This window comes from Castor canadensis, chromosome 11 (genome assembly GCF_047511655.1).
Source record: "Castor canadensis chromosome 11, mCasCan1.hap1v2, whole genome shotgun sequence".
NCBI classification, from domain to species: Eukaryota; Metazoa; Chordata; class Mammalia; order Rodentia; family Castoridae; genus Castor; species Castor canadensis.
The window spans coordinates 16,628,546-16,652,448 of NC_133396.1; the positions used below are offsets into that span (position 1 = coordinate 16,628,546).

The 23,903-nt window shown below is 43.5% G+C and overlaps 1 protein-coding gene across 2 annotated transcripts in view; it reads left to right on the forward strand.

Moving 5' to 3' along the window:
• Positions 1 to 19,434: 19,434 nt before the first annotated feature.
• The window catches only part of Dhx8 (DEAH-box helicase 8), a 30,665-nt gene continuing 26,196 nt past the window's right edge, over positions 19,435 to 23,903 (forward strand). For both annotated transcript variants that reach the window (XM_020157692.2, XM_074045492.1), the window contains exons 1-4: positions 19,435 to 19,669; positions 21,837 to 21,922; positions 22,456 to 22,528; positions 23,505 to 23,590. In XM_020157692.2, coding sequence (XP_020013281.2) covers positions 19,522 to 19,669; positions 21,837 to 21,922; positions 22,456 to 22,528; positions 23,505 to 23,590 — 393 coding nt within the window. In that variant the 5' untranslated portion in view covers positions 19,435 to 19,521. The remainder of the gene's footprint in view (positions 19,670 to 21,836; positions 21,923 to 22,455; positions 22,529 to 23,504; positions 23,591 to 23,903) is intronic.

Here is a 23,903-nt window from a genome sequence, read left to right on the forward strand (position 1 = left end):
TCGCACAGCACCTGCCTAGCAAGTGTGAGGAGCTGAGTTTCAACTCCTGGCACTGATCTGGGTATTGGTACCAGTAGTGGTGGGGGGAGAACATAAGGAAAGGGTGTGGGAGGGTGAATATGGTGGAATATTATGTACTCATGTATGAAAATGGAAACGTGAGGCCTGATGAGACTTCCAGGAGTGGGGAGAGGGAGGGATACAGGAGAATGAAGGAGGGGTGAATTCTACTATGATACATTGTAAGCACTTTTGTAAATGTCACAGTGCACCCCCAGTGCAACAATAATATAAAGTTTAAAAACTAAACTAGTAATTAAAATTCTCCAACTTTTATATATTTATCTCTAAAAATTATATATCATTTTGCAAATTTACTAGAGCACATAATTTATTTAAAGCTTTTAAGGTACTTAGCTTTTAAACTGTTTTTCTTAACTCTGGAATTAATATTTCAATATTACACATCCCTAATGAATGAATGTAAATGACAGCACCAGCCCTGTAAATACCATATTAGACTTCAAGCTTCCAGATCTATAAGTGAATACATTTTGGTTGTTTAAACCATTCCGAAAAACAAGTAAGAAATGAACCCCAGTACAAAAAAGAAAAAAAAAAGTGTGGGTGATCTGGTTGTGACATGTGTCACTGCATGGATTGCCAGGGTTGAGTCCCCTGATCTGCTTGTCTGGTTGACTAGACAGGTGTCCCCTTCCTGCCTCACTGCTCCATGAGTGTCCCTCCAGTCTCCTGGAGCTTCGGACTGGGTGAAGAGGATGATCTTCCCTGAGAGAGGAGGACCCATCTTTGGCCAAGTTAGCTGCTCTCCCCTGCTAGGATCTCTAAACAAGCTCTCTAGGAAGCCGCCTGCCTCACAAAGGGATTATTTGAGAAAGGGTCAGAAGGCGGGGTGTAGGCTTAGGCCTGTCCTTGGCTCACACAGTTGTTTCAAAATGTCTCCTACTTGTCATTTTTCCAGGAATCCCACAGGAAGAGGCACTTTTTCCAGCTCTAGGGTCTTCTCACACTGGAGGTGAGAATCAGGACAAGGTCCAAGTACCAACCTCTCCTTTTACTCATCCAAGCATTGTTCCTGCAGTCAGTAACCTCTCTGTGCAGAGTTGCTGTATGGCTGTTGTTTGTGAGTTGGCAAGTGTCAGGTATCTGTGTGACTCGCCACACATTTGGATGTTAATGAGAAAACACGGAAATGACTGTCCTTGGGGTGCCCCATGCTTCAGGAGAGACTTAGGCCCTCCGGAACAGCTGGTCTCATTTTATGCAGCTTGGTGTATTATTCAAATGTCACCCTCAAGTGCTTGTCGTTAATTCTCATTTGTCCTGGTGTTTGTACCAAGGGTGACAAATGGCATCCTTTGGAGTGTTCCACAAAAATCATTCCTTTAAAAATAGTACTATGAGCTGGGCGCTGGTGGTCATGCCTGTAATCCTAAACTATTCAGGAGGCAGAGATCAGGAGGATCTCGGTTTTGAAGCCAGTCCGGGCAGATAGTTCTGTGAGACCCTATCTCAAAAAAACCCTTCACAAAAAAGGGCTGGTGGGGTGGTTCAAGTTGTAGGCCCTGAGTTCCAACCCCATTACTGAAAAAAAGAAAAAAGCCAGGCATGGTGGTTCAAGCCTGTGATTCCAGCTATGAGGTAGGCTTAAGTGGATCACTGTCTGATTCTGCCAAAGCAAAAGGTTTGAGACCCTATCTGAAAAATAACTAAACCAAAAAATGCTGGAGGCATGGCTCAAGTTCAAAACCCCAGTACCAACACACACACACACACACACACACACACACACACACACAGACAGGATATTTCCAAATACTGAGAGCTAAAAGTTTAAGACAACTGCTGATCTCCCGGACCCCTGTGAATTCCTCTTTTAAGCTGAGATCTCCACCCAGTAAGGTGCGCGGTGTGGATGGCTGGTCTCGGCACATGCGTGATTACACTGGGTGAGTTCCGCCTGGAGTCCTCCTCGCACCGGGAGGCTTCACCCTCCTTATCAACGATCAGCTTGGCCTTGTAAGTTCTGAGTCGGTCTCTTGGTGGTTTTGGCCAGTATCAGACATTCTCTGCACAGAGTTCAGCAAACTAGCAGGACCTATACTTTTACAATCCAGCCTCCCACTGTCTTGAGGCCCTGCTTGAAAATCTTTCCCGTCTTTTTCAGTACCGGTCCTTCTTAAGAATGTCTAGTCAATGAATGTGTTTGCTTTCCTTTGCGGATTATAAATCCCATCTCGAATCTCCCACAGAACTCAGCCATGTTAAACGCTCAATGAGGCTTTGCTTCATTGCCTCCCTGAATGATCAAATACCTGGAACCACCCTGAGATCCAGGATTAACTTGAGTTCTTATTTTTCCCAAAGCTCAGGAGGTCCCTAATTAGTCTTGGCTGTCCTGGGGGAGTCCTCCAAAGGAGCAAATCATCTGCACATAGAGATTAGTCTTCTATCTCAAGATTGGGGCTTGTTGGAACCTAGCCAGAACTCAGATTGTCCAATATGGATTTAAGTTAGAGATTTGCACCCAGCTCATTTGACCTGCCCAGGTGTAAAAGAAGAACGCAGCAAAGGTTGCTGACTAGGCAGTGAAAGTGGAGCACCTGCACACAAGTGATCAAGCCTGTAGTCGGAGATAAGGTCTTAAAGGTCTCTCCTAGCAGACTGGACTCCCTGCCTTTCCCACCACTTCCTTTAAATGAACCATAGGTATTTGTCCTTGAGTTTAAAGTTACCCAAATCCTGTTCTCTTACATACACTGTTCTGTGTGCCTGACTCCTCATTCCTACCTGGGATGACCCTGGGTGGAGGGCTGTCCTCACGCTCATGTTGCTCTTCCCTGCCCAGGATCTGCAATTAAAAATCTGCACTCAAGAGATGTGGCTCAAGCCGTAGGGCGCCTGCTTTGCAAGCTCGAAGTCCTGAGTTCAAACTCCAGTTCCACCAAAAAAAAAAAAAAAAAATCTTTGTACTCATTTCTTTTTGTGATGGTGTGCTTGAATTTGTTCCTTCCTTCTGGAAATCCAGGAGTACCCAAACTAGGTTTTCTCTGGGGACATTGGAAGGGGAGGGGCACACAAAGTTGGGCTCCCAGTACTACAGTGACAGTCAGGCAGGCATAAATGCGACTCTGGTCAGACAAGAGGAGCCACAGGAGCTTCTGCCAGTATTGACAGGTTTCCCATGAGAGGGATCCCTGGTTTTGGGTTGGATAACTGGGCATTAAGCCATCCTCTAGGTAAGAGAGTATCTGTGAAAGTCATGCTGGAAAGCCAGCTGGAGCGTGGTTTCTAGCCTCTTTGGTATTGGAACCCCAATTTGGCTGAGCGCCTTCAAAACCAGAAAACAGAAGGGTCTGTCAAGCGCCAGGGGAATCAGGGACAGATGCCTCTCCAAGGCTCAGGAAGGGCTTCAGCTGGGGGAGATCCCAAGTGACAGCAACGCCGCTGCCTACATTTCTATTCTCTAATTTCTGATATCCTTCTGGTACAAGGGAATAAAGTGATGACAGGCCTGAATCATCCCCATGCACCTAGCAGGAGAAATCACATTTTCTACTGCTGGGATTGCCAGCTAATAGAAGGGCAGAGTTTTTCCTCCATGAGTTTTAGCAATGGAATGTCCTGCTGTCTTCTTGAATTAGTGTCACATCCTATAGACAGTAGCAAAAGGAGATTTGGTCTGTGTGTCCAATCCATAAGTCATTTGATAGCTCCTGCTATAATCACTCTTTTCTTCTTAAACTTTTCTGTGACTGAGTCATAGGTTTCTGATACAGCTTGCTTGAGAAGCAAGACCTTTCAATGCTAGAAGATCAAATACTTTTTAGGGCAAGCAAGCATTTATTTGAGGTACTGGGGTTTGAACTCAAGGCCTTGCACTTGCTAAGCAGGCGCTCTATCATTTGAACCACTTCGCCAGCCAGCAAGCATTTGTTTGAAGAACTTTCTGCAGGGCTGGAAGGCATGAGAGCTTGAGAGGCCAGGCTTGTGCCTGTAATCCTAGCTAGTCAGAAGGCAGAGATCAGGAGGATCATGGTTCAAAGCCAGCCCAGGCAAATAGTTTGTGAGAACTTATCTTGAAAAAACCCTTTACAAAAAAAGGGCTGGTGGAGTGGCTCAAGGTGTAGGCCCTGAGTTCAAGCCCCAGTATGACAAAAAAAAAAAAAAAAACCCCAACAAACAAACAAACAAAAACAGAGAGAGAGAGAGCATGAGAGATTAAGGTCTCTGAATTTGCAGTACATGAATTGATGACAAGGTTTGAAAAGCTCACAGTTTTGGGTATAACATACTATAGTGTGCACCAGCCAAGCCAAACCAAGTTTAAGTGCCTCCTCTGCTCCTTCATGCCATGGACATATTTGTTTATTCATCAGTGGTCACTGAGTATTGGTAGCTCACAGAATGAAAGAAGAAATTTGCTGAGTACCTGCTATGCCTCTGGTGATAAGTGTCTTTTTGGTTTTCTTTCCTGTAAAATGTAGGTACCTGCTCTTTATCCCTCCAGGGTTGCCATGGAATTTGAAACAAGATAGCAGCCAGGTACAGGTGGTTCATGCCTATAATCCTAGCCACTCAGGAGGATCGAGGTTCAAAGCCAGCCCAGGCAAATAGTTTGAGAGACCCTATCTTGAAAAAAAAAATCATTAAAAAAGGGTTGGTGGAGTGGCTCAAGTGGTAGAGTGCCTGTCTAGCAAGCCTAGTAAGTGTGAGGCCCTGAGTTCAAGTCCTAGTACCTCCCCCACCCCCCCAAAAAAAAAAAGAAAAGAAAAAATAGAAACAAAATCCCATGTGGAAAGGTCTTTAGAAGCTGCACATTATATAACCATACAGAGGTCTCTTTCAGATTTTGTACCTCCACTGCTCTCCCCCTCATCCTTCCAAGTCTGTACAAGTTGGCCTGGGTGTGGCCTCATGAGACTGATTATTCACCATGTCCCATCCAAGTCCACACGGACTGTCACACAGCTGGGAGTATAGCTTTTCCTTCTGAACTCATGCGCCCTAGGTGCACGTGTCAGCAGGTGTCACACATCGGTTGGAATACCAGCTTCCCACACTGCAGGAGGTTAACGCTGAAATGGGCGTGAGTCACGTGAAGTGGAAGGGCAGGGTTTGGTGCTTTTGGCCTGCTCACTCCTATGTTGTCAGAGGCAAGATGTGATTAACCCGGTGAACTTGGTCTCCTGCAGCACAAACTGCATGGACACGGGAGTTGGGCTTTCCTTGCCCTGCCAGTTACTTGTTGGATAAAGAATGGCTTGAACATCACAAACTATTTGTCTAGGCTAGATTTGAACTGTGATCCTGCTGATCTCAGTCTTCCAAGTTGCTAGGATTACAGGCCTGAGCCACCAATGCCTGGATACAATACATTGTTAATTATAGTCACCATGCTGTGTGACAGGTTTCTGAAACTATTTCTGTTACCTCAATAAAACTTTCTACCCTTTGAGCAAAACCTCCTTATTCTGAATCCTCCTTTCTCTGCCTCTGCTAACTATTACTCTACTTGTGAGAGCTAGACATTTTTTGGTGGTAGCGGGGATTAAACTCAGAGCCTTGAGCTTAATAGGCAAGCCCTATACATACCACTTGAGCCATGTCCCAGTCCTTTTGCTTATAGTCTGTTTTTCAGATAGGTTCTCACACTTTTGCCTGGCTGGCCTGAGACTGTCATGCTCCTCCCTCTGCCTCCAGGGTAGCTAGGATTACAGTTGTGTGCCCCTGAATTAGACTTTTTTTCTTTTAGTAGGACTGGGATTTGAACTCAGGGCTTTACATTTGCAAAGCAGGCACGCCACACTTCGGTCACACAAAACAGCCCATTTTTGTCTGCCTATTTTTGGAGATGGGATTTTGAGAACTTTTCCCCCAAGCTGGCTTTGAACTGCAGTCTTCCCCATCTCAGCTTTCCTAGGAAAATAGCTCCCAAGACCCCATCTCCAAAATAACCAGAGGAAAATGGAGTTAGGATTACAGGTGTGAGCTACCAGTACCCAGCTTGAATTACACAGTTTGATTCCATATACAGTGTAAGTGAGATTATGCAGTATTTTCTGTGCCTGGCTTATGATGTCCACCAGGTTCATCCATGTTGTCAAAAAATTTTTCTTCCTTTTCGTGACTGAATAGTTTCCCATTGTGATAGCACATTTTTCTTTATCCATTTATCCATTGATGGACACTTCCATGTGTTAGCTACTGATGGTACATCAGCTGGGCGCCAGTGGCTCATGCCTGTAATCCTAGCTACTCAGGAGGCAGAGATCAGGAGGAGGTTCGCATTTCAAAGCGTGCCTAGACTCAAGGGAGTGAAATGGAAACTCTCCCATTTGCTATTATCCTTGGTGATCCATGAGCAAAATGTGTGCTTCTTATTCCCTTAGCCTTGTGCTCTGCTGGTCTAGAGGTCTTAGGGTTTTTTGTTTGTTTTAATGCTGCTTTGCTTTTTTGGCCATATTAGAGATTAAACTTCAGATCTTTACAACTTGAAAAAAAAAAAAAAAGAATAGCTTGAACAAAAAGGGGATTTGGTGGAAGGGTCCCGGGCATCTAGAATCAGGGACAACTGGAATGAGGGAATTAAACGCACTCTCTCCCTTCTCCCTTCTTCTTTCTCTTCTTTTTTTTTTTTTCTTTTTGTTTGTGGAAGTGGGGCTTGAACTCAGAGCCTTTACCTTGAGCCACTCCACCAGCCCTTTTTTGTGATTGGTTGTTACAACATAGGGTCTTTTGAACTACTTGCCCAGACTGGCTTCAAACGGTGATCTTCCTGATCTCCGCCTCCTGAGTAGCTAGGATTATAGCCATGCCCGGTTGTTGTTGTTCTTCTTCCCCTTCCCCCTTCCTCCCTTTTCCCCTCCCTCCTCTTCCTTCCCCTCCTTCCTCTTCTTCTTCTTCCCCTTTCCCTTCCCTTTCCCCTCCTCCTCCTTTCTTCTCCTTGTCACCCTCCCTCTCCCCCTCTCTCTTCCACTTTTCCTCCTTCCCACCCACCTTTCTATGTTATTCTTTCCATCCAGCTTTTTCCCCAGAGAGGGGATCATGGCTTCTGGTAGCTCTGGTTCCCATGGTTCATAGCTTTACTCTCAGAGAAGTCCTCATCTCTTCTAATTTCAAAAATCCTGGAGTAGAACTCTGGCTTAACTTGGGTGTGTTGCCTGGTTCTAGACCAATCAACGATGGCAGGTGGGCTAGGGGGAGAGTGGGAGAGTCCTGTAGCAAAGAGGAGCCCATGGGTGCCATTCCCAGAGACAGGAAATTCCCTGGAGCCTGGCAGTCTCATTTTAGGAAGTTACTTCGCCTCTCTGAGCCTGTTCCCTCAAATGTAAAATGGGACAGCTCATACCAGTGGGTGGTACATACTGAAAGACAGGCTTGGAAGGGTGGAAGCAAAGGTTGTAGAAAGTTTGAATTCAAGGCCCATCATTGTGGTTTGGCTAAACGGTCCTGCTGTCTGCCTCCCCACCTCCCTCATCGAATGGTATCATTAGTCCCACAGTGGAACCATAATAAGGAACACAGCTTTCACATTTTCACACCTTTATCCTTAATCCTTTAGATTAAGATAGAACTAGGGGCTGAAAAATAATGAGACTAACCGGAAAACTTTTTCTTTTTTTGAGATAGGATCTCACTATGTTCCCTAGGCTGATCTGTAACTCCTGGGTTCAAACAATCCTTCTGCCTCCTCAGCCTCCTGAGTGATGGGATTACAGGAGGGAAAAACTGCATTTGGCAGTTTTTGGTGGTGCTGGGATTTGAACTCAAGGGCCTCAGCTTGCTAAGGAGGTACTCTACCATCTGCATCACCTCCTCCCAATAACTTTTAATTTATTACCAAAAAGAGATTTGGTGACATGCAGTATCTGTTTTCACACACTAAAAGCATGAAAACCAGTTAATTTTATATTTAAATCATTTCCCAAGCAAGATGCAAATTCTGGAATTCAGTGTTTAATGAAGTAGTACTTTTCAAATGGTAAATGAAAAACACAAACTTATCTGAAGACTTATTTTATAGAACTGACAAAGACAAAAACACTAGGCATATGAGAATATAGCTGAATGTGAAATTTTTCTTTTTTATGTAATCCAGAGTAATAAAAGGGAAAGTAAAATATAGAAAACTTAAAAGTTTTTTTTATAAATCAAGAATTTAAACCTCTAATAAACCAATATATTAAAAGTAGGGCTGGTGTAGTGGCTCAAGTGCTAGAGTGCCTGCCTAGCAAGCATAAAGTCCTGAGTTCAGACCCCAGTACTGTCAAAAACACAAAAACAAAAGTAAAAATAGTTGTATATGCAATTTATAACATGGAAGAATGTACAATTAATCAGTCTTTCATATTTACAGAAATAGCTGGGTGATACACAATGAACATGTTTTCCTGTGTTCTGAAGGAATGTCTTTGTAAGTGGGAGTGACAATAAATTGAGCAATGTTTGCTAAGCAGCCAAGGGGGAAGTTCTCGATCACAGATCCAGCTGGCATTTACAGGTAGCTGTGAATGACTAGGTCATGCCATAGCAATTGGGAGCAATATGGCTTTTAGAAAGGGTTGAAGGACACAGTTCAAAGTTTAAATGTACCCTGCTCAAATTTCCTTCGGAGAAGCAGCCAAAATTGAGGCCCCATCATTAGTGATCTGGCCAAATGGCCCTGTGGCCTGTCTTCCCCCTCCCTGTATCTTCTTGCAGTTCCTACCTACCATCCAGGGTTGTGGTTTAAGAATGGTAACAGTATCTAGACATGTGCCTAAATAGGTTTTCAATAAATACTGATTCACTCTGTTTTTCCTATGGTTCAAAACTCTGTAAAAGGTAGAGTGGCTCAAGTGGTAGAGCACCTGCCTAGCAAGCAGTTCAAACCCCAAGTTCAAGCCCTGAGTTCAAACCCCAGTACTTCCAGGAAAAAAACAAAAATCAAATGATTCTTGGGCTGGGATGTAGCTTAGTGGCACAGTGCTTGCCTAGCATGCGTGAGGCCCTGGGTTCAATCCCAGAACCAAAAAAGAAAAAAAAAAAAAAAAAAACTCTGTTAAAAAAAAAAATCAAGCATGAGGAGCCAGATGCAGTGGAAGGCAGAATGATCCCTTGAGCTGGGAGTTTAATTTCAGTCTGGACAACATAGCTGTCTCTAAAATAATAATAATAATAATAGCTAGTCAGAAGGGCTGGGGGTATGGAGCACTTTTTTTTTTGACAGCACTGTGGTTTGAACTCAGGGCCTCACACTTACTAGGCAGGTGCTCTGCCTCTTGAGCCACTCCACCAGCAGCAGTGTATTTTTTTTTTTTTTAAGCAAACGTGAGGTCCTGAGTTCAATCCCCAGTTCTACAATAATTTAAAATTTTAAAAAAATTTGTGAGCACGAAAACAAGATTGGCTATAGACATTCCAAACTTCCACTATAAAAACTTCCACAGCCTCAAACGTTGGCTGTGGTGTCCTCTGATTGTTTAAAATTGACCCACAGAATTTCATGATGATTCTCAATTTGGCCTGAAAAGCTCAATTTGAAATTTTTTCTTTTTTTTTTTGGTTGGGACTATGGTTTGAACTCAGGGCTTTACGCTCACAAAGCAGGCGCTCTACTGCTTTAGCCATGCCTCCAGTCCATTTTGCTCTGGTTATTTTGGAGATGGGCTCTTGAGAACGGCTTGCTTGGGCTGGTCTGGAACCATGATCCTCCCCATCTCAGCCTCCCAAGTATTTAGGATTGCAGGATGAGCCATCGGCTTTTTTTTTTTTACATAGGGGTCTTACTACATAGCACAGGCTAGCCTGGAACTCAATTTGAAATCTATCTCAGTGTTCTTAATGCTTTCCTGGCCCTTAAGAATCAAGCAAACTACAGCATGTTTGAAGAGTCACATCTAGTCTGTAAAAATACACAAAATGCTTATGTTATTTACCTTGTATTTCACAGACACATGGCTGCAATTATATGGCGTGCTATGCCAAAGACTCAAAATAGCAGAACAGTTATCTAAATTGTAGTTTAGAATTTCTCAAATCACTACTTTTTCCTAAGCAGTCCATGTCCTTATAACATTGTCAGCACAATAAAAAGGAGGAAATACAGCTTATAGCATCCGAATGTAAGTCTCTCATGACAGAACAGCTGAACTAACAACGTGACTTTGGGCAAACCATGGGATTTTCAATTTGAAAAATATTTGTGTGCCTACCACGTGCAAGGCTTTGAGACAGACTTCTGAGAGATGACTCAAACATGCCTTGAAAGAAAAGGGCCTTCTGGGTAGGGACTCTCAATAGAAGTAAGTACAGAATTTGCAATGGGTCTGGAAGCATAAGGCGTATTTAGGAGTGGGAAGTGGCAGTGCTCTGGTTTGGCTGATGTATATGGGATATGGTAATTAATATGATTAATTAATTGGATTAATGGAGCCAGGTGTCGGTGGCTCATGCCTGTAATCCTAGCTATTCAGGAGGCAGAGATCAGGAGGATTGCAGTTCAAAGTCACCCCAGGCAAATAGTTTCATGAAACCCTATGTCAAAAAACCCTTCACAAAGTAGGTCTGGTAGAGTGGCTCAAGGTATAGGCCCTGAGTTCAAGTTCTAGTACCACAAACAAACAAACAAAAAAGGGTCATATGGGAGGGAAGCAGTGTAGAGCTGAAGTCCAAGTAATTTTGACATTGGGTTGTGTTTTAAGCAGCATTTGGGAAAATAGCATGAAGTGTTAGTGTGGAGAAAAACTGACTTTGGTTTTAAATATACTGAACTGGTCTGGGAGTGTGGCTCAGTGGCATAGCACTTGCCTAGCATGTGTGAGGCTCTGGGTTTGATTCCCTGCACTGGAAAAAAAAAATCTTTCTAGCTGGAGCAGCCAACAGGTAGCCAAGATGTAGGCTTGGAGGTTGGTAGAATAGCAGGGACTGTGGAGAGAGATCTGAGTTTTGGGAAGTGGTAGTTGACCCTGACTGGATTTCTACTGATAAAGGTGGAGGCTCAGCAGGTAAAATAGTGACTCAAGTAACGGTGGCTTAGATCATACACAAGAGTCTTTCTTTGCCTCTCACGTAATTCGGGGTATGCAGTCTAGAGCTGGTATGCTGGCTTTGGGAAGTCAGAGATGTAGGGTCCTTCTATTTTTTTTTAAACCTATCAAGCCAGGGCAATGCTCACATGGCCCAAGATGACTGCTCACTACCAAATCTGTACTTCTAGTCCGTGGCTAGGAAAATATGGGAAAAGGTATAACCTGTAAGTCCTATGGGACTAGAACCCCTGTCTAGCTAAACACATGGCTGCATACAATAAAGATTACCTTTCTAGTCTCCCTGGCAGGTAAGTGGCCAATGAGAGGGGAGCAGAGCAACTTTTAGGTGTATTCTACAATTTGTTTTAGACAGAGCACTGCCACGTAGTCCAGGAACTCGAAATCCTCCTGCCTCAGCCTCCAGAATGCTGGGATTATAGGTGTGTACCACCATGCTTAGCTTTACAAACACTTTTTGAATACCAGTATATCCTCCTATTGTTATAGAGCACAGTTTTGTGAAAGCCAACTGAAGGGAGTCTTCTGAAATCGCGATTGCGGGATGCTAGACAGCTCAAAGAAGATGAGAATTAAAGGCATAAGAGCAGTGGTCTTCAACCAGGAGTAATTTTGCCTACAGGGGACATTTGGCAATGCCTGAAGATATTTTTGGTTGTCACCAAGAGGCCAGGGATGCTGGTAAACACTACATTGTGCAAGGGAAAAACCTCAGCCACAAAGAATGATTCTGACTCCAAATGTCAATAGTGCCAAGGTTGAGAAATGTTACATTAGAAGATTAGAACAGTGGTTCCCAAATTTTGCCACATATGAGAATTACCCAGGGAGCTTTAAAAAAAGCTGGATATCCAGGTCACACTCAGACCAAATAAGCAAGGTTTGAGAACCACTGGATTAGTGCTGGGTGCCAGTGGCTCACGCCTGTAATCCCAGCTACTCAGGATTCAGATATCAGTAGGAACAAGGTACGAAGCCAGCCCAGGCAAATAGTTTAAGAGACCCTATCTTGAAAAAACCATTACCAAAAAAAGGGTTGGTGGAGTGACTCAAGGTGTAGGCCCTGAGTTCAAGCCCTAATACTACAAGGAAAAAAAAAAAAGAGAAAAAGAGAAAGAGAGAACCACTGGATTGAAGATAACTGGAAAACTGTCTGAGAGGGGATATTCAGCAATTACTAGCTCACAGTGGGTTCTCTATAAGAGCCTATTGAATGAGTGAGTGCATCATAAATGTAGAAGCAAATGATCAAGCATTGAGGGGATCAGTTGGAGGTGGGGTAGGGAAGAGCTTGGGTATACAGTCTGAATTCTGGGTGTATCAGGAGAGGGCAGTTGGTTGAGTGAGAAAAGATTTCCTATTTTTAAGTTGGTGGGATATTGAGTATGCTTGTTTGACTAGGGTAGAGAATAAAGAGAGAACAAGAGCAAGGACAGGAGAGCTAAGAGGAGTCGTCAGTGGAAGGGGATGAGAGAATGACCTTTGGTGAGAAGAGATACATCCCAGAGACAGGAAAGAAGTTGGGTATAGATATGGACTAATTCTGACATGCAGGTGAAGGTAGGGTGGGGGAGTCTTGAATGGCCTCCATTTTCCCTACAAGTAGGAGGCAAGGGCTTCTGGGAATGAGTGTGATGAGGGTTTGGTCTTCAGGAGAGTTGAGAAGTCTTAGGTCACACTGTATGGAAAGCCATCATTAAGAAACTGCTTGCCTAGCAAGTGTAAAGCTCTGAGTTCAAACTCCAGTACCTCCATGCACCCTGCCCCCCCAAAATAAAAAGAGGCAAAACTTGAGATTGTGAAAATGTACTAGGTCAAACCAACATGACCTTGGGACTTTGTCCAGCAATACCCAGCAGTGTGGTCAGAAGGGAGAAAAAGGACTAGAGGAGCCGATAGGGTTAGAGACAGTAGGAAGACAATGGTGAGGGGTGGGTCTGTACTTCAATGGTAGAGCCTGTGCCCAACACCAAACTAGAACCAAAAAAAAAAAAAAAAAAAAAAAATGGAGGGCATCCAGGTGTGCACACCTGTGATTTCAGCACTCAGGAAGTAGAGGCAGGAGGATGGCAAGTTTGAGGCCACCTGGGGTATATAGTAGACTCTGTACCAAAAAACAAACAAGACAACAGAGGAAAGAATTCCTTGGCATTTGTGAGTAATTTTCAAGATGGCTGTGCATGACCAGGAAGAAATATGAGTGAAATTAAGAATGCTGATGGATTGGAGAGAAGAGGGTAGATGAAAGCCTTCGGGAGAGCAGGAAAATTAAAAGGAGATTCAATGGTAGAGAAAAGAAAGACTTTCATAGATCAAGATCTGGAAGTAGAATAATCTCAATGATAAAAGTTAATGTGTGGGTTTAATTATGCTCACTCTTAAATCTTTTTTAACTCTGAAAGTCTATGAAAAGTGAGGGGGCAAATACTGCAGTTGCATCCAAATTTCCATGTAGCTGAGAGTGTGACCCTAATCAACCCTTGGCACATGTGAAGCTCTATGAGGTCAAGTCCGTGGGGATAATTTGGACTATTTGGGGGCTTCTGCATGTGCCAATGTTGAGGAAGATTGATCAGTTGGACTTCTAGCCAGACACTTGTAATTCTAGCTACTCAGGAGACAGATAAGGATAGAGGTTCGAAGCCAGCCTGGGCAAATAGTTCTCTAGACCCCTATTTGAAAAATACCCAACACAAAATAGGGCTGGTGGAGTGGCTCAAGTGGTAGAGCACCTGCCTAACAAGTGTTAGTCCCTGAGTTCAAACCCCAGCACTTCCAGAAAAAAAAATTTGAACTTCTATATCTTTTCAATTTTTAACATAAATCCGACTGACACCAAAATTTGAGAGTAGGCTGTGGGAGTTTGGAAAGATGAGTCTTTCTGGGTCACATAACAGCAAATATATGACTAAGAAAAAAAAAAATCTTTGCTCCACACAGGCTCATGTGACCAACAGAGTTTTACCCTTCTCTCTTCCTCAGCTAATTTGCAGTTTAAAAAGAAAAAAAGAAAAAAAGTCAAAAGAACCTGGAACAAATTACTTTGTTTGAAAGGCTAAATAAACCACAGGTTGGTGTTTATGGACAGCTCAGTCTCACACACTAAAGTGAGGCTAACAGGACGCTCGTTAAGGACTTGTGATCGTTATTAACCAACCCTGTCCCTCTCTGCCACATGGCATGCTGAGGGCCGCTGGCTTGGCCTCCTAATTGCCCCGTGTGCTGGCTTTATTTGGCAGCTCAGCTGGGTGGAGTGGACTCACCCAGATTACCTCACCAGATTGCTAATTTTCACTCTGGTGGCATAAATCACCACAATGACTGTAATCCCAAAAGGAGAGGCAGCCACTCTGGCACAAGGGCAGGAGCTGTTTCTACCCCCAAGGCTGTTTTACCCAAGCCTCGGGCGGGGGAGCCGTGGCTGGCAGTCAAGGTACTCTCATTTAGGGGTGGGGGTAGCTCTTCTCCTTTGCCTGGGGGAAAATGGGAGTTCCTGGAGGAGCAGCCTTTCTGTGTTTAGTGGCAAGAGTCTGCAGTTTATGACTTTTGGGACACTCCCAGCCCCATGCATGTATTCAGCATAGGCAAGGCCCTGGGTTCCGTCCTCAGTACCTAAATAAATAAATAAACAAATAACCCTTGTTTTGGGGGTCCCCTATAGCTGCTTACAGGCTTGGCTCACAAATAGAATGTCAACAGAACTTGGGTCCTCTTTTTTTCTCCCCTCTTTCCATGAACTCACTCTTGGTGTGGCTTGGTTTTTTGCATCTCTCCTGAGGAAAGGAAAGCCTTAGAAGTTTCCAAAGAATTACCTCAAGCAGAAACCAGAGGCCACAAAAACACCCAGTTCCCAGACATGACAGATAAATATTGTTAGAGAGAGAGAAAGAGAGAGAGAGAGAAAATGTAACTTGTCACTTGCAACTATACTTTTAATGTTAATTTAAAAAATTTAAAAACAAAAGAAAAACAAATTAAGTGTAACAAATACCAACTAGATTCTGAATCTGGGTCCCTTAAAAGGTGAAAGCTAGGGCTGGTGGAGTGGCTCAAGGTGAATGCCCTGAGTTCAAGCCCCAGTACCAAAAAAGTGAAAAAGAAAATGCCTGCTGAATAGAAATGTTTTTTGCCTAAAACTATAAAGCCTTGTAAGATTTAGAGCCCAAAAGCATCCATTATTACTGCTGGCAGGTTGATGGCCTAAGAAGAGAGGGAATTTTAGGTCAGGGATGTTATGCACAAAAGTGAGGCTGTGGTTGGTCATTAGAAGATAAGACAGACAAATAACTGATTACAACAGGATAAATTGCCCAGGCCCTGGCCTGGTGCTGCCTCCGCCTTCCCCCACTGCCTTCAGATGACAGGGAACAGACCTGCTTGGTGTTTTTGCCTTCCAATCACCTGCCCTCATGTTTAGGCAACAGAGAGACTTGAGTTATGAACACAGCTCTGCCAAGAACTCCCTTGGCTGAGTGTGGCATTTAGAACATTCTAGTTCTTTTGTGATGTTTTCCACTATCTTTCAGACCTCTCATGATCCTTTCCAGAACATACCAAAGTGCTTAGGCACAGAGTAGATATTCAATACAAATGTGAAAAATGTTTTCCAATTTGCAGAAGAATTTGGGTGAAAAGTCAGAGTGACAAATGAGGGGTGGTTCATTTCTCTGGAGTCCTGACCTTTAGCATCGAGGACATCAGATGAAAGGGTTCAGGCCATTCTTGCCAGTGTCTTTAGGACACTTCACAGGCTTTCCAATTGGGCGGGGCCATTTTTTCTGAAGTCTCCCTGCTGTAAGGGAAATGACTGTTAGGTCACAGTCACACACTTAGAAGCAAACCATTCTGCTTCACCTTCCAGAGAAGAGGTGTTTCCCTTGAGGGCGCAGTTTCACCCCAGCAGAAAAAGCCAAGGCTGTCTTGGTTACAGCAAAACTATTTTGTTTTGGTATCAAGAAGCCCTGTGATTTTTCTCACCAACTTTCCTGAGGATGCTTCTTTTCAGATACAAAGACTTAGGTTTTTCCTCCCTGCTCCCATCGAATCTGGAGCTGCTAAGAGCTTCAGTGCTTTCTACCATCTCCTCCCAGTCCCACAGCTGGGACTAGTCTCTGTGACAGAGCAGAAAGAACACGAGAACTAGAGGTAACAGGCATAAAAGCAATGCCTTTGTGGCTGGGGGTCCAGCTCAGTGGTAGGACACATAAGCATAAGGACCTGGGTTCAAGTCTCAAGAGAGAGAAACAAATAAAAGCAATACCTTTGTTACTACAAGGATGGTGGAAGAAAATAATTTATTATCCATCATGAATGGTTGTGTGAGTAGTGACCAGGAATAAGCTATTTAATTTTTTTTTTTTATGTGCTGGGGATGGAATCCAGGACTTCAAGCATTCAAGGCAAGTGGTCTAAAAGCAAGCTACATCCCAACTCTATTTAAAAATTTTTGTGTGTGCTGCTGTGAGTTATTTACTGGGAACTATCAATAACTATGCTAAAAGGCCACATAGAGACTGTCCAAGAAAAGCTATACAATAATCATGAGCAATTTTCTGATATATTTTAAAATAAAAATATTCTAGGCTGGGTGCTGGTGGCTCACACCTGTAATCCTAGCTACTCAGGAGGCAGAGATCAGGAGGATCATGGTTCAAAGCCAGCCCAGGCAAAAAGACCCTCTCTTGAAAAAAACCCATTACAGAAAAGGGCTGGTGGAGTGGCTCAAGGTATAGGCCCTGAGTTTAGATCCCAGTATCATGAAAAAATTCTATCCAATGACAATTAAAATACATTCACTTTTTTTTTTTTAACCCAGATAGGATCTTGATATGTATCCTAGGCTGGCTTGAAATTCAGCCTGGCTATGTAGGTCATACTGGCTTCGAACTTGAGATCCTTTCACCTCTACCTCCTTAGTGCTGGGATTACAGGCATGTGGCACCACACCAGCTACATTAACTTTTTTTTTCTTGGCAGTACTGGTGTTTGAACTCAGGGCCTCGCACTTGTTAGGCAGGTACCCTACCACTTGAGCCACACCCCCAGACAGACCTACATTCACTTTTTAAAAAAATGTTGGTATTGGGCATTGAGCCCAGGGTCTCTCACATGCTAAGCATGTGCGCTATCATTGACCTATGACCCCAGCTCTCTATTCACTTTTTGTTGTTATTTGTTTTGTTTTCTTGCAGTGCTGGGGATCAAACCCAGAGCCTTGTACATACTAGGCCGGTATTCTACCACTGAACTTCATCCTAGCCCACATTCACTTTTTCTTTTTTTTTTTTTTTTTTTTGACAGAACAGGGGGTTTAAACTCAGGGTTTCAGGTTTCAGCCTTGCCAGGCAGGCACTCTACCATTTGAGCCACATCACCAGTCCTGTCCTAGAACTTTTGAACTTCCTGCCTCAGACTCCCCAGTGCCAGGATTACAGGTACATACCGCCATTCCTGGCCCTACACTCACTTTTTTTTTTTTTTTAAGTACTGGAGATTTAACTCAGGGCCACTTGAGTTATTCCCCCAGCTCTACATTTATTTCTGAACTGCATTTGATTCCATATCTCTTATGGGGAAAGAGAGTAGGAGGGTTCCATGGGTGCCTATGTTTAAGCTATGAAGTTATCTATTTATTTGTTTTCCTTTCATTTGAAAAAAATTCCTTGGTGTTATAGGAAATATGTGGTATCACATAAAACTGTCACTTCAGAAAATGTGCAGTTAATGGCATATGAAATAAATGTAATAACTTTTGCTGTTAATGTTTACTATTGAAACATATGTTCAATAATTCCCAAACAATTCTAAAATCTCTTAAAGTATTTACTGATGCCATCACTACTACCACTAATGCTACTTTTTTTTTTTTTTTTTTTAGTACTGAGGCGTGAACTCAGGGCCTACACTTTGAGCCACTCCACCAGCCCCTTTTTTGTGATGGCTTTTTTTGAAGATAGGGTCTCGAGAACTACTTGCCTGGGCTGGCTTTGAACAGTGATCCTCCTGATCTCTGCCTCCTGAGAAGCTAGGATTACAGGCATGAGCCACCAGTGCCAGGCTTGACAAAAGCTTTTAAAACAAGACCTGTTTCCCCTTCTAGTTAAATGTCAGAGTACAGATGAATAGAACTATTACTTTTTCAAAGCAAATAGGCACAGAGAAAGGAAGTCAAGTGAATAAACCCCTGAAATCCTAACTCCCAGCTGGCAAGTAGAGTATGTTGAATAGAGTACAGAGTTTTCCATTCCATTCATGGGGAAAAGGAGGACAAGAAAGGGGTGGAGAACCAAGAGCTCAGAGGGTACAGCACTGATTCCTTAGAAATCTGGAACATGGAATCTTGAAGCAGCAAAACCATGGCTCAGGTTTTCCTCCACCTGCTTGCTATTCTTTAGTCCACAGGTACAGCCTGCAATGCAGCCGAAGCAGGGGGAAAGGGCTGATTTCCTTCTCCTTTGGTTAGTGGGCTGTTCGATTTGGGGTGCTTCTGTTTCTTTATTTGTCACGGTAGAGTACTGTGGTGTGGGAAAAGCCTCTCCCTACCTTAGGGCCTCCACAGGGAGAAAAGGGACCAGCCTGAGACGCTTATGGTCTGAGGTTCACAGCCCAGCTGGTATTTGGGGGAACAAGTCCTGAGAGGACTAAGGGTATTAGCAAGAAGAAAAATAATATTTGGGTATTTTCACAAGAAAGGAGGCAGGTGGCTCTGTGGTCCAGACTGAGGGGGTCTGTGCTGAGACCAGCTTCACTGGGACCACTGTCTAAGCCTAGAGAAATAACAGCCACTGCCATTTGTGCTGTGCCTACTGGGTGTCAGGCTCCTTGCAGAGCTATTTCACTTAGTCCTCCCTAACCCAGTTAAGAGCCGCACTATTCCAGATTACAGGGGAGGAATTTAAGGACCGCGAGAGGAACTTGCCCAGGGTCACCCAGCTATTGTAGAAGAGTCAGTTTCCCCATCTGAAAAATGAGAGGCATTAATGACAGAACTAGAATTCATCGTCCTCTGGTTTACAGTCGCTTGAGATAGGAAATCAGGACACACGAAGAGGGAGGCCTGGGCATACAGCGATCCACAAGCGAGTTCCTTTTTCAGATGCGTTCGGGTGACTTTTACAAGACTCCTACAGCGCAGGCGCGGCTGTTTGCCGCCGTCTCCTGACGCTCCTTGCGTAGGCCCCCGTCGCCCTCTGCTGACGTAATGTGGGAGCGTGCTAAAAGTGAATGTGAGGGGCCTGAGGGTGGAAGAGTCCACTCGCCTGTAGAGGGCGCCGTTTGGCGTGCAGAGCAGCCCACTCTTGCCGTCCCTTCTCTAAGAACTTCCGGCCTGATCTCTATGATCCATCCACTTGCGTCGGGAGAAGTTCCCACAGTTTTCAATTTACCGTAAACAAAAGAGTCGTGCGCCGACCCGGAAGTGAAAGGTTCTAGAGCTTGTGGTACGGAAGGAGGCGGAGGGGAAGCTGTAGCCATGGCTGTGGCCGTGGTCTCCTCGGGAGTCCTCATCGGCTCGGAGCCAGGCCCCGCGGAAGAACTCGCTAAACTCGAGTATTTGTCTTTGGTGTCGAAGGTTTGCACCGAGCTTGACAATCACTTGGGGATCAACGACAAGGATCTAGGTGAGCCCGAGTCTGTCCCTGCAGCCTCTGGGTTAGGGGGTGAGGGGAACCGGAGGAGGAAGATGGTTGGTTGATGCGGGCCGACTGTGGGTCTGAGTGAAGCTGTCATAGAGACTTGGGCCTGCGGTCGTGGTCTCTGCTTGAGAACCCGCCAGGCCGAGCTGTTAGAAACTATTTCCCAGAGCTGCCAAGGCAGGCTGCGGCGGCTATCTGCTTGATTTTTGTTTTTCAGTCCTGAGTGATTAAACAGTTTAATTATAGCAGCAACTGCCGCTGCAAAGGTGATAATTCTGGCTGATATTTATTGGGTGTTTGCTAGGTGTCAGATATTATGGTCAGCTCTTTATTTATAGGTCTTATACCACTTTGAGTCACATCTGTGATTGTGTTCTTGAATATTTGTGTTTTCTTGACTGTCTCTGAAACACCAGTCGTGAGATGTTTGGGGGCAAACTATGTCCACGGAACCCAAGCAAATTGAAAAAGGCTAGGGACCCAGAGCTAAGGCCGCACACAGGCAGGTGGAGTTTTTGTGTAAGTGAGGAGATGAATAGGAATAAAAGGCATGCGTGGAGGGGTTGTTTTCCATAGGTACAGGGTGCTTCTGTGCTGTAGATGCAGGTGGGCTGCCAGACTAGTGGTGGGAAGATGAATGAGAAAGTGCCATCCTATCCTTCTGTGTTCTAAATGGATATGTAGTGGATATGTAATGGAGGAATCGAGGGGAGGGGCATGTGGTAAGAGAGGTCAGAGAGGACTGGAGGTGTAGTTCAGCACCACCAAAAAAATCAGGGAGATCAGATTTGTGACTTCAGGTAAGTTAGTTCAGTTTCTGTGAAGCTGTTTTTCTCATCTGTGAGGTGGGATGGTAAGGTGGTGTTTGCAGAGTTAGCATATAGCACCTAGAAAGATGCCCTGCAGCCAGTATGTTTCAGTTCACTTTTGTCTTGCCTTCCAGTCAAGGTGTGCCAGTTTGAATGCCTGGCTTGTACAGGTTGAGCATCCCTAACCTGAATTTCCCAAATCGGAAACTTTAAGCACTAGCATATTACTGCTTAGGGTAGTGTCGTAAACACCAGGACAATAGTGGCACCTACTTAGGAGGATTATTGTGAAGACCTTGGGGATGACACATGTAAAGTACTTAGCATAGTACTTGACAGATAGTACTGTCCAAAAAATATTGGCCTTTGGCATTATTGACTTGTTATTATGTATAAGCTATGTCAATTAATGTCACCAAAAAGATAAAGACAGATTCCAGCATGGAAATGGTGTGGTGGTACAAGTTATCCGGATCTTCCATGTTATTTATGTATTTAGGATTACCATCCAAATGAAATGAACTGGAGTTTGAACCCCAGTACCACAAAAAAAAAAAAAAAATTCCCTTGGAACTCACAGTGTGAGGTTTATTGTTTCATACATTTTATGATAAAATGCATTTCTTTGCTGAAAAAAAAAAAGCTAGGTGGGTTCCTAGGGAAAAATCTGAGAGACAGTTAAGTTTTCCATCAGCTTGGAGATGGCACCATTTAGTAGCTGCCTGGCTTTCACGTATAAATGAGGTCTGACCTTCCTGAACCTGCAGAAAGCATTCTGATGTCTGTATGTGTGTCTGTGTGTACATTGGCACCTTTAGAGTCTATGTGAAAGTGTGCACCGCTCATAATTTTGTGCGAAGAGGGTATGATGATCTGGGGCAAATAGGCCTTCCCAATTTGAATGCACTCAAAGGCTTGTTGTGCTGTTCTGTGGTCACACCTTTATAAAAACTCACTAGAACTAGAACAAGGGTTGAGTGATAGAGTGCTTACCCAACTAGTACAAGGCTGAGTTCAAACTCCAGTACTGCTAAACCACTCCCCTGGGAAAAAAATTTCCACTAGAATGTACATGGATAATCTCAGACATTAAATTATCTTTTTTTAACTTTTTTTTTTGTGTGTGTGGTACTGGGGTTTGAACTCAGGGTCTCACACTTGCTAGGCAGATGCTCTACCACTTGAGCCATTCCACCAGCCTTAAATTTTCTTTCTTTACGCTTACTAGATGGTAGTCTTTGGTTTTTATGGCAGTTGAATAACCTAACTAGTTTTGTTTTCAAAATACTCGAAAGTAGTTTGTCCCTCAAGTCTCTATTCTTAACTCCTTTTCTCATTTGCAGCTGAATTTGTGATCAGTCTTGCTGAGAAAAATACCACCTTTGATACTTTTAAGGCTTCTCTGGTCAAAAATGGTGCAGAATTCACGGTATGTATATCTGAGACTTTGTGTTTTAACATCACTGTTGAATTTAATACAGGATTTGACTGTCAGAAGGAGACAGTTGTACATACCAGTTAAATAAGCCATTTAATGTGTAATGTTCTCATGCCATGAAGCGGTAGTGAGGGAACCGAATTTCCTGTGACACCTTTCTCGGAAAATGCAGTAGGATTTTCGTCATTAAGTCTCTGTTGACATATACATTCTTGTCCTGTGAATCAGGAATTCAGAAACAAGAGTGTAGGTTTTGGAGGTAGTTCTAAGTGATAGGAAATAAAATGGTTGAGGGTAACTAAATAACTTTCCCCTAAAGAGTCCTCAATATCAGCTTCCTGTAAAGGTACTGTGCTAGCTTCATGCCATACCAGGTTGACATTCTATACTTCATTTGTTCTAGTCAGCTAAATTCAAGTGTATAATCACCTGTCCCTGAAGGACATTCTTTGCCTTTTTTTTCTAAGTGTATTTAGTCAATGATCCAGGAGCTGACAATTTTTGTTCTGTGTTTCTTTTCAAAGGATTCCCTTACTAGTAATCTGCTGCGTCTCATACAAACCATGCGGCCTCCAGCAAAGCCTTCTACTAGCAAAGGTGAGCAGAACTCCCCACTGAGCTAGCCTCTAGAGTGGTTTAGGTACTAGAGGTGTGGCTCAAGTAATGGAGTGCCTACTTTGCAGGCATAAAGTCATGAGTTCAAACCCCAGACCCACCAAAAAAAAGCCCTGTAACATGAAATTATACTTATCAGTGATATGTATTAAAAAAAAAAAAAAAAGGTTCAAGCCAGGCACTGGTGGGTCACACTTATAATCCTAGCTACTAAGGAGGCAGAGACAAGGAAGATTGCAGTTTGAAGCCAGCCTGGGCAAATAGTTCACGGTACCTTATCTTGAAAAAACCCTTCACAAGAAAGGGCTGGTGGAGTGGCTCAAGGTGTAGGCCCTGAGTTCAAACCCCAGTACTGCAAATAAAAAAAAAAAAGTTCATATTGGGACTGGAGGTGCAGCTCAAGTGGTAGAGAACCTGTTTGCAAGCTCGAAACCCCGAGTTCAAACCCCAGTACTACAAGAAAAGCAAACAAACAGGTCAGCTAGATTGTTGGCCTGTCCTGTGATATTTGGCTGGCAGAGTGTCTCAAATGGTAGAGTGCTCACCTAGCAAGCATGAGGTCCTGAGTTCAAACCCCAGTACCACACTAAAAAAAAGTATTAGAATGATTTAAATTGTGAACATACTGTAAGTTGTGTTTGTTTTCCTCTCAGCAGCTGCTGAGCAAGTAAATACGCTAGTAAAATTTTTCAGATGACTTAAGACAAAATTTAAATTATGAGACAAAACCAAATAAGTATTGATCACCCCCTCCCTTCTCTACTCCTAGAGAGTTTGAAGATTTTGCAGCCTGTTTACAAAAGTAAATTGTGTTTATAGTAGTTACATGATTTGTATGTAGCAAAATGCTGTGTTCTTTTTCATTTTGATGCAAATCTCATGTTGAAGTTATTTTGTTAACCAGTAGTAATATTATATATCTTTTTTTTAACCCTTTCATGTTCTTTAATGAAATAAGATCCAGTTGTTAAACCAAAAACCGAAAAAGAAAAGCTGAAAGAACTCTTCCCAGTCCTTTGCCAGCCAGACAACCCTTCTGTTCGGGTACTGCTACCATTTTGAGACTGTCTACTATAAGTGTGTGTCCTACTCTCCTTCTCTTTGTCTCATTAGTGATTTTATGAATTTTAGCTTGTCTTAGTTGTAACATGTTTTTCAAAGTGAAAGTGTGTGATCATTCCCTGAGTACATGCTGTGTATAGAATAATGTTAAAGGACTCAGAGAATGATACTGAAGGGAAATGAGCTTGGGAACTGTGGGAAGCAGTGATTAGGGTATGAAATAGGGATGCAATAACCTACAGTTCTGGAGCAGATGCCTAATGTGTGAAATTATGTGTCTTTTTTTGCTTTAGAA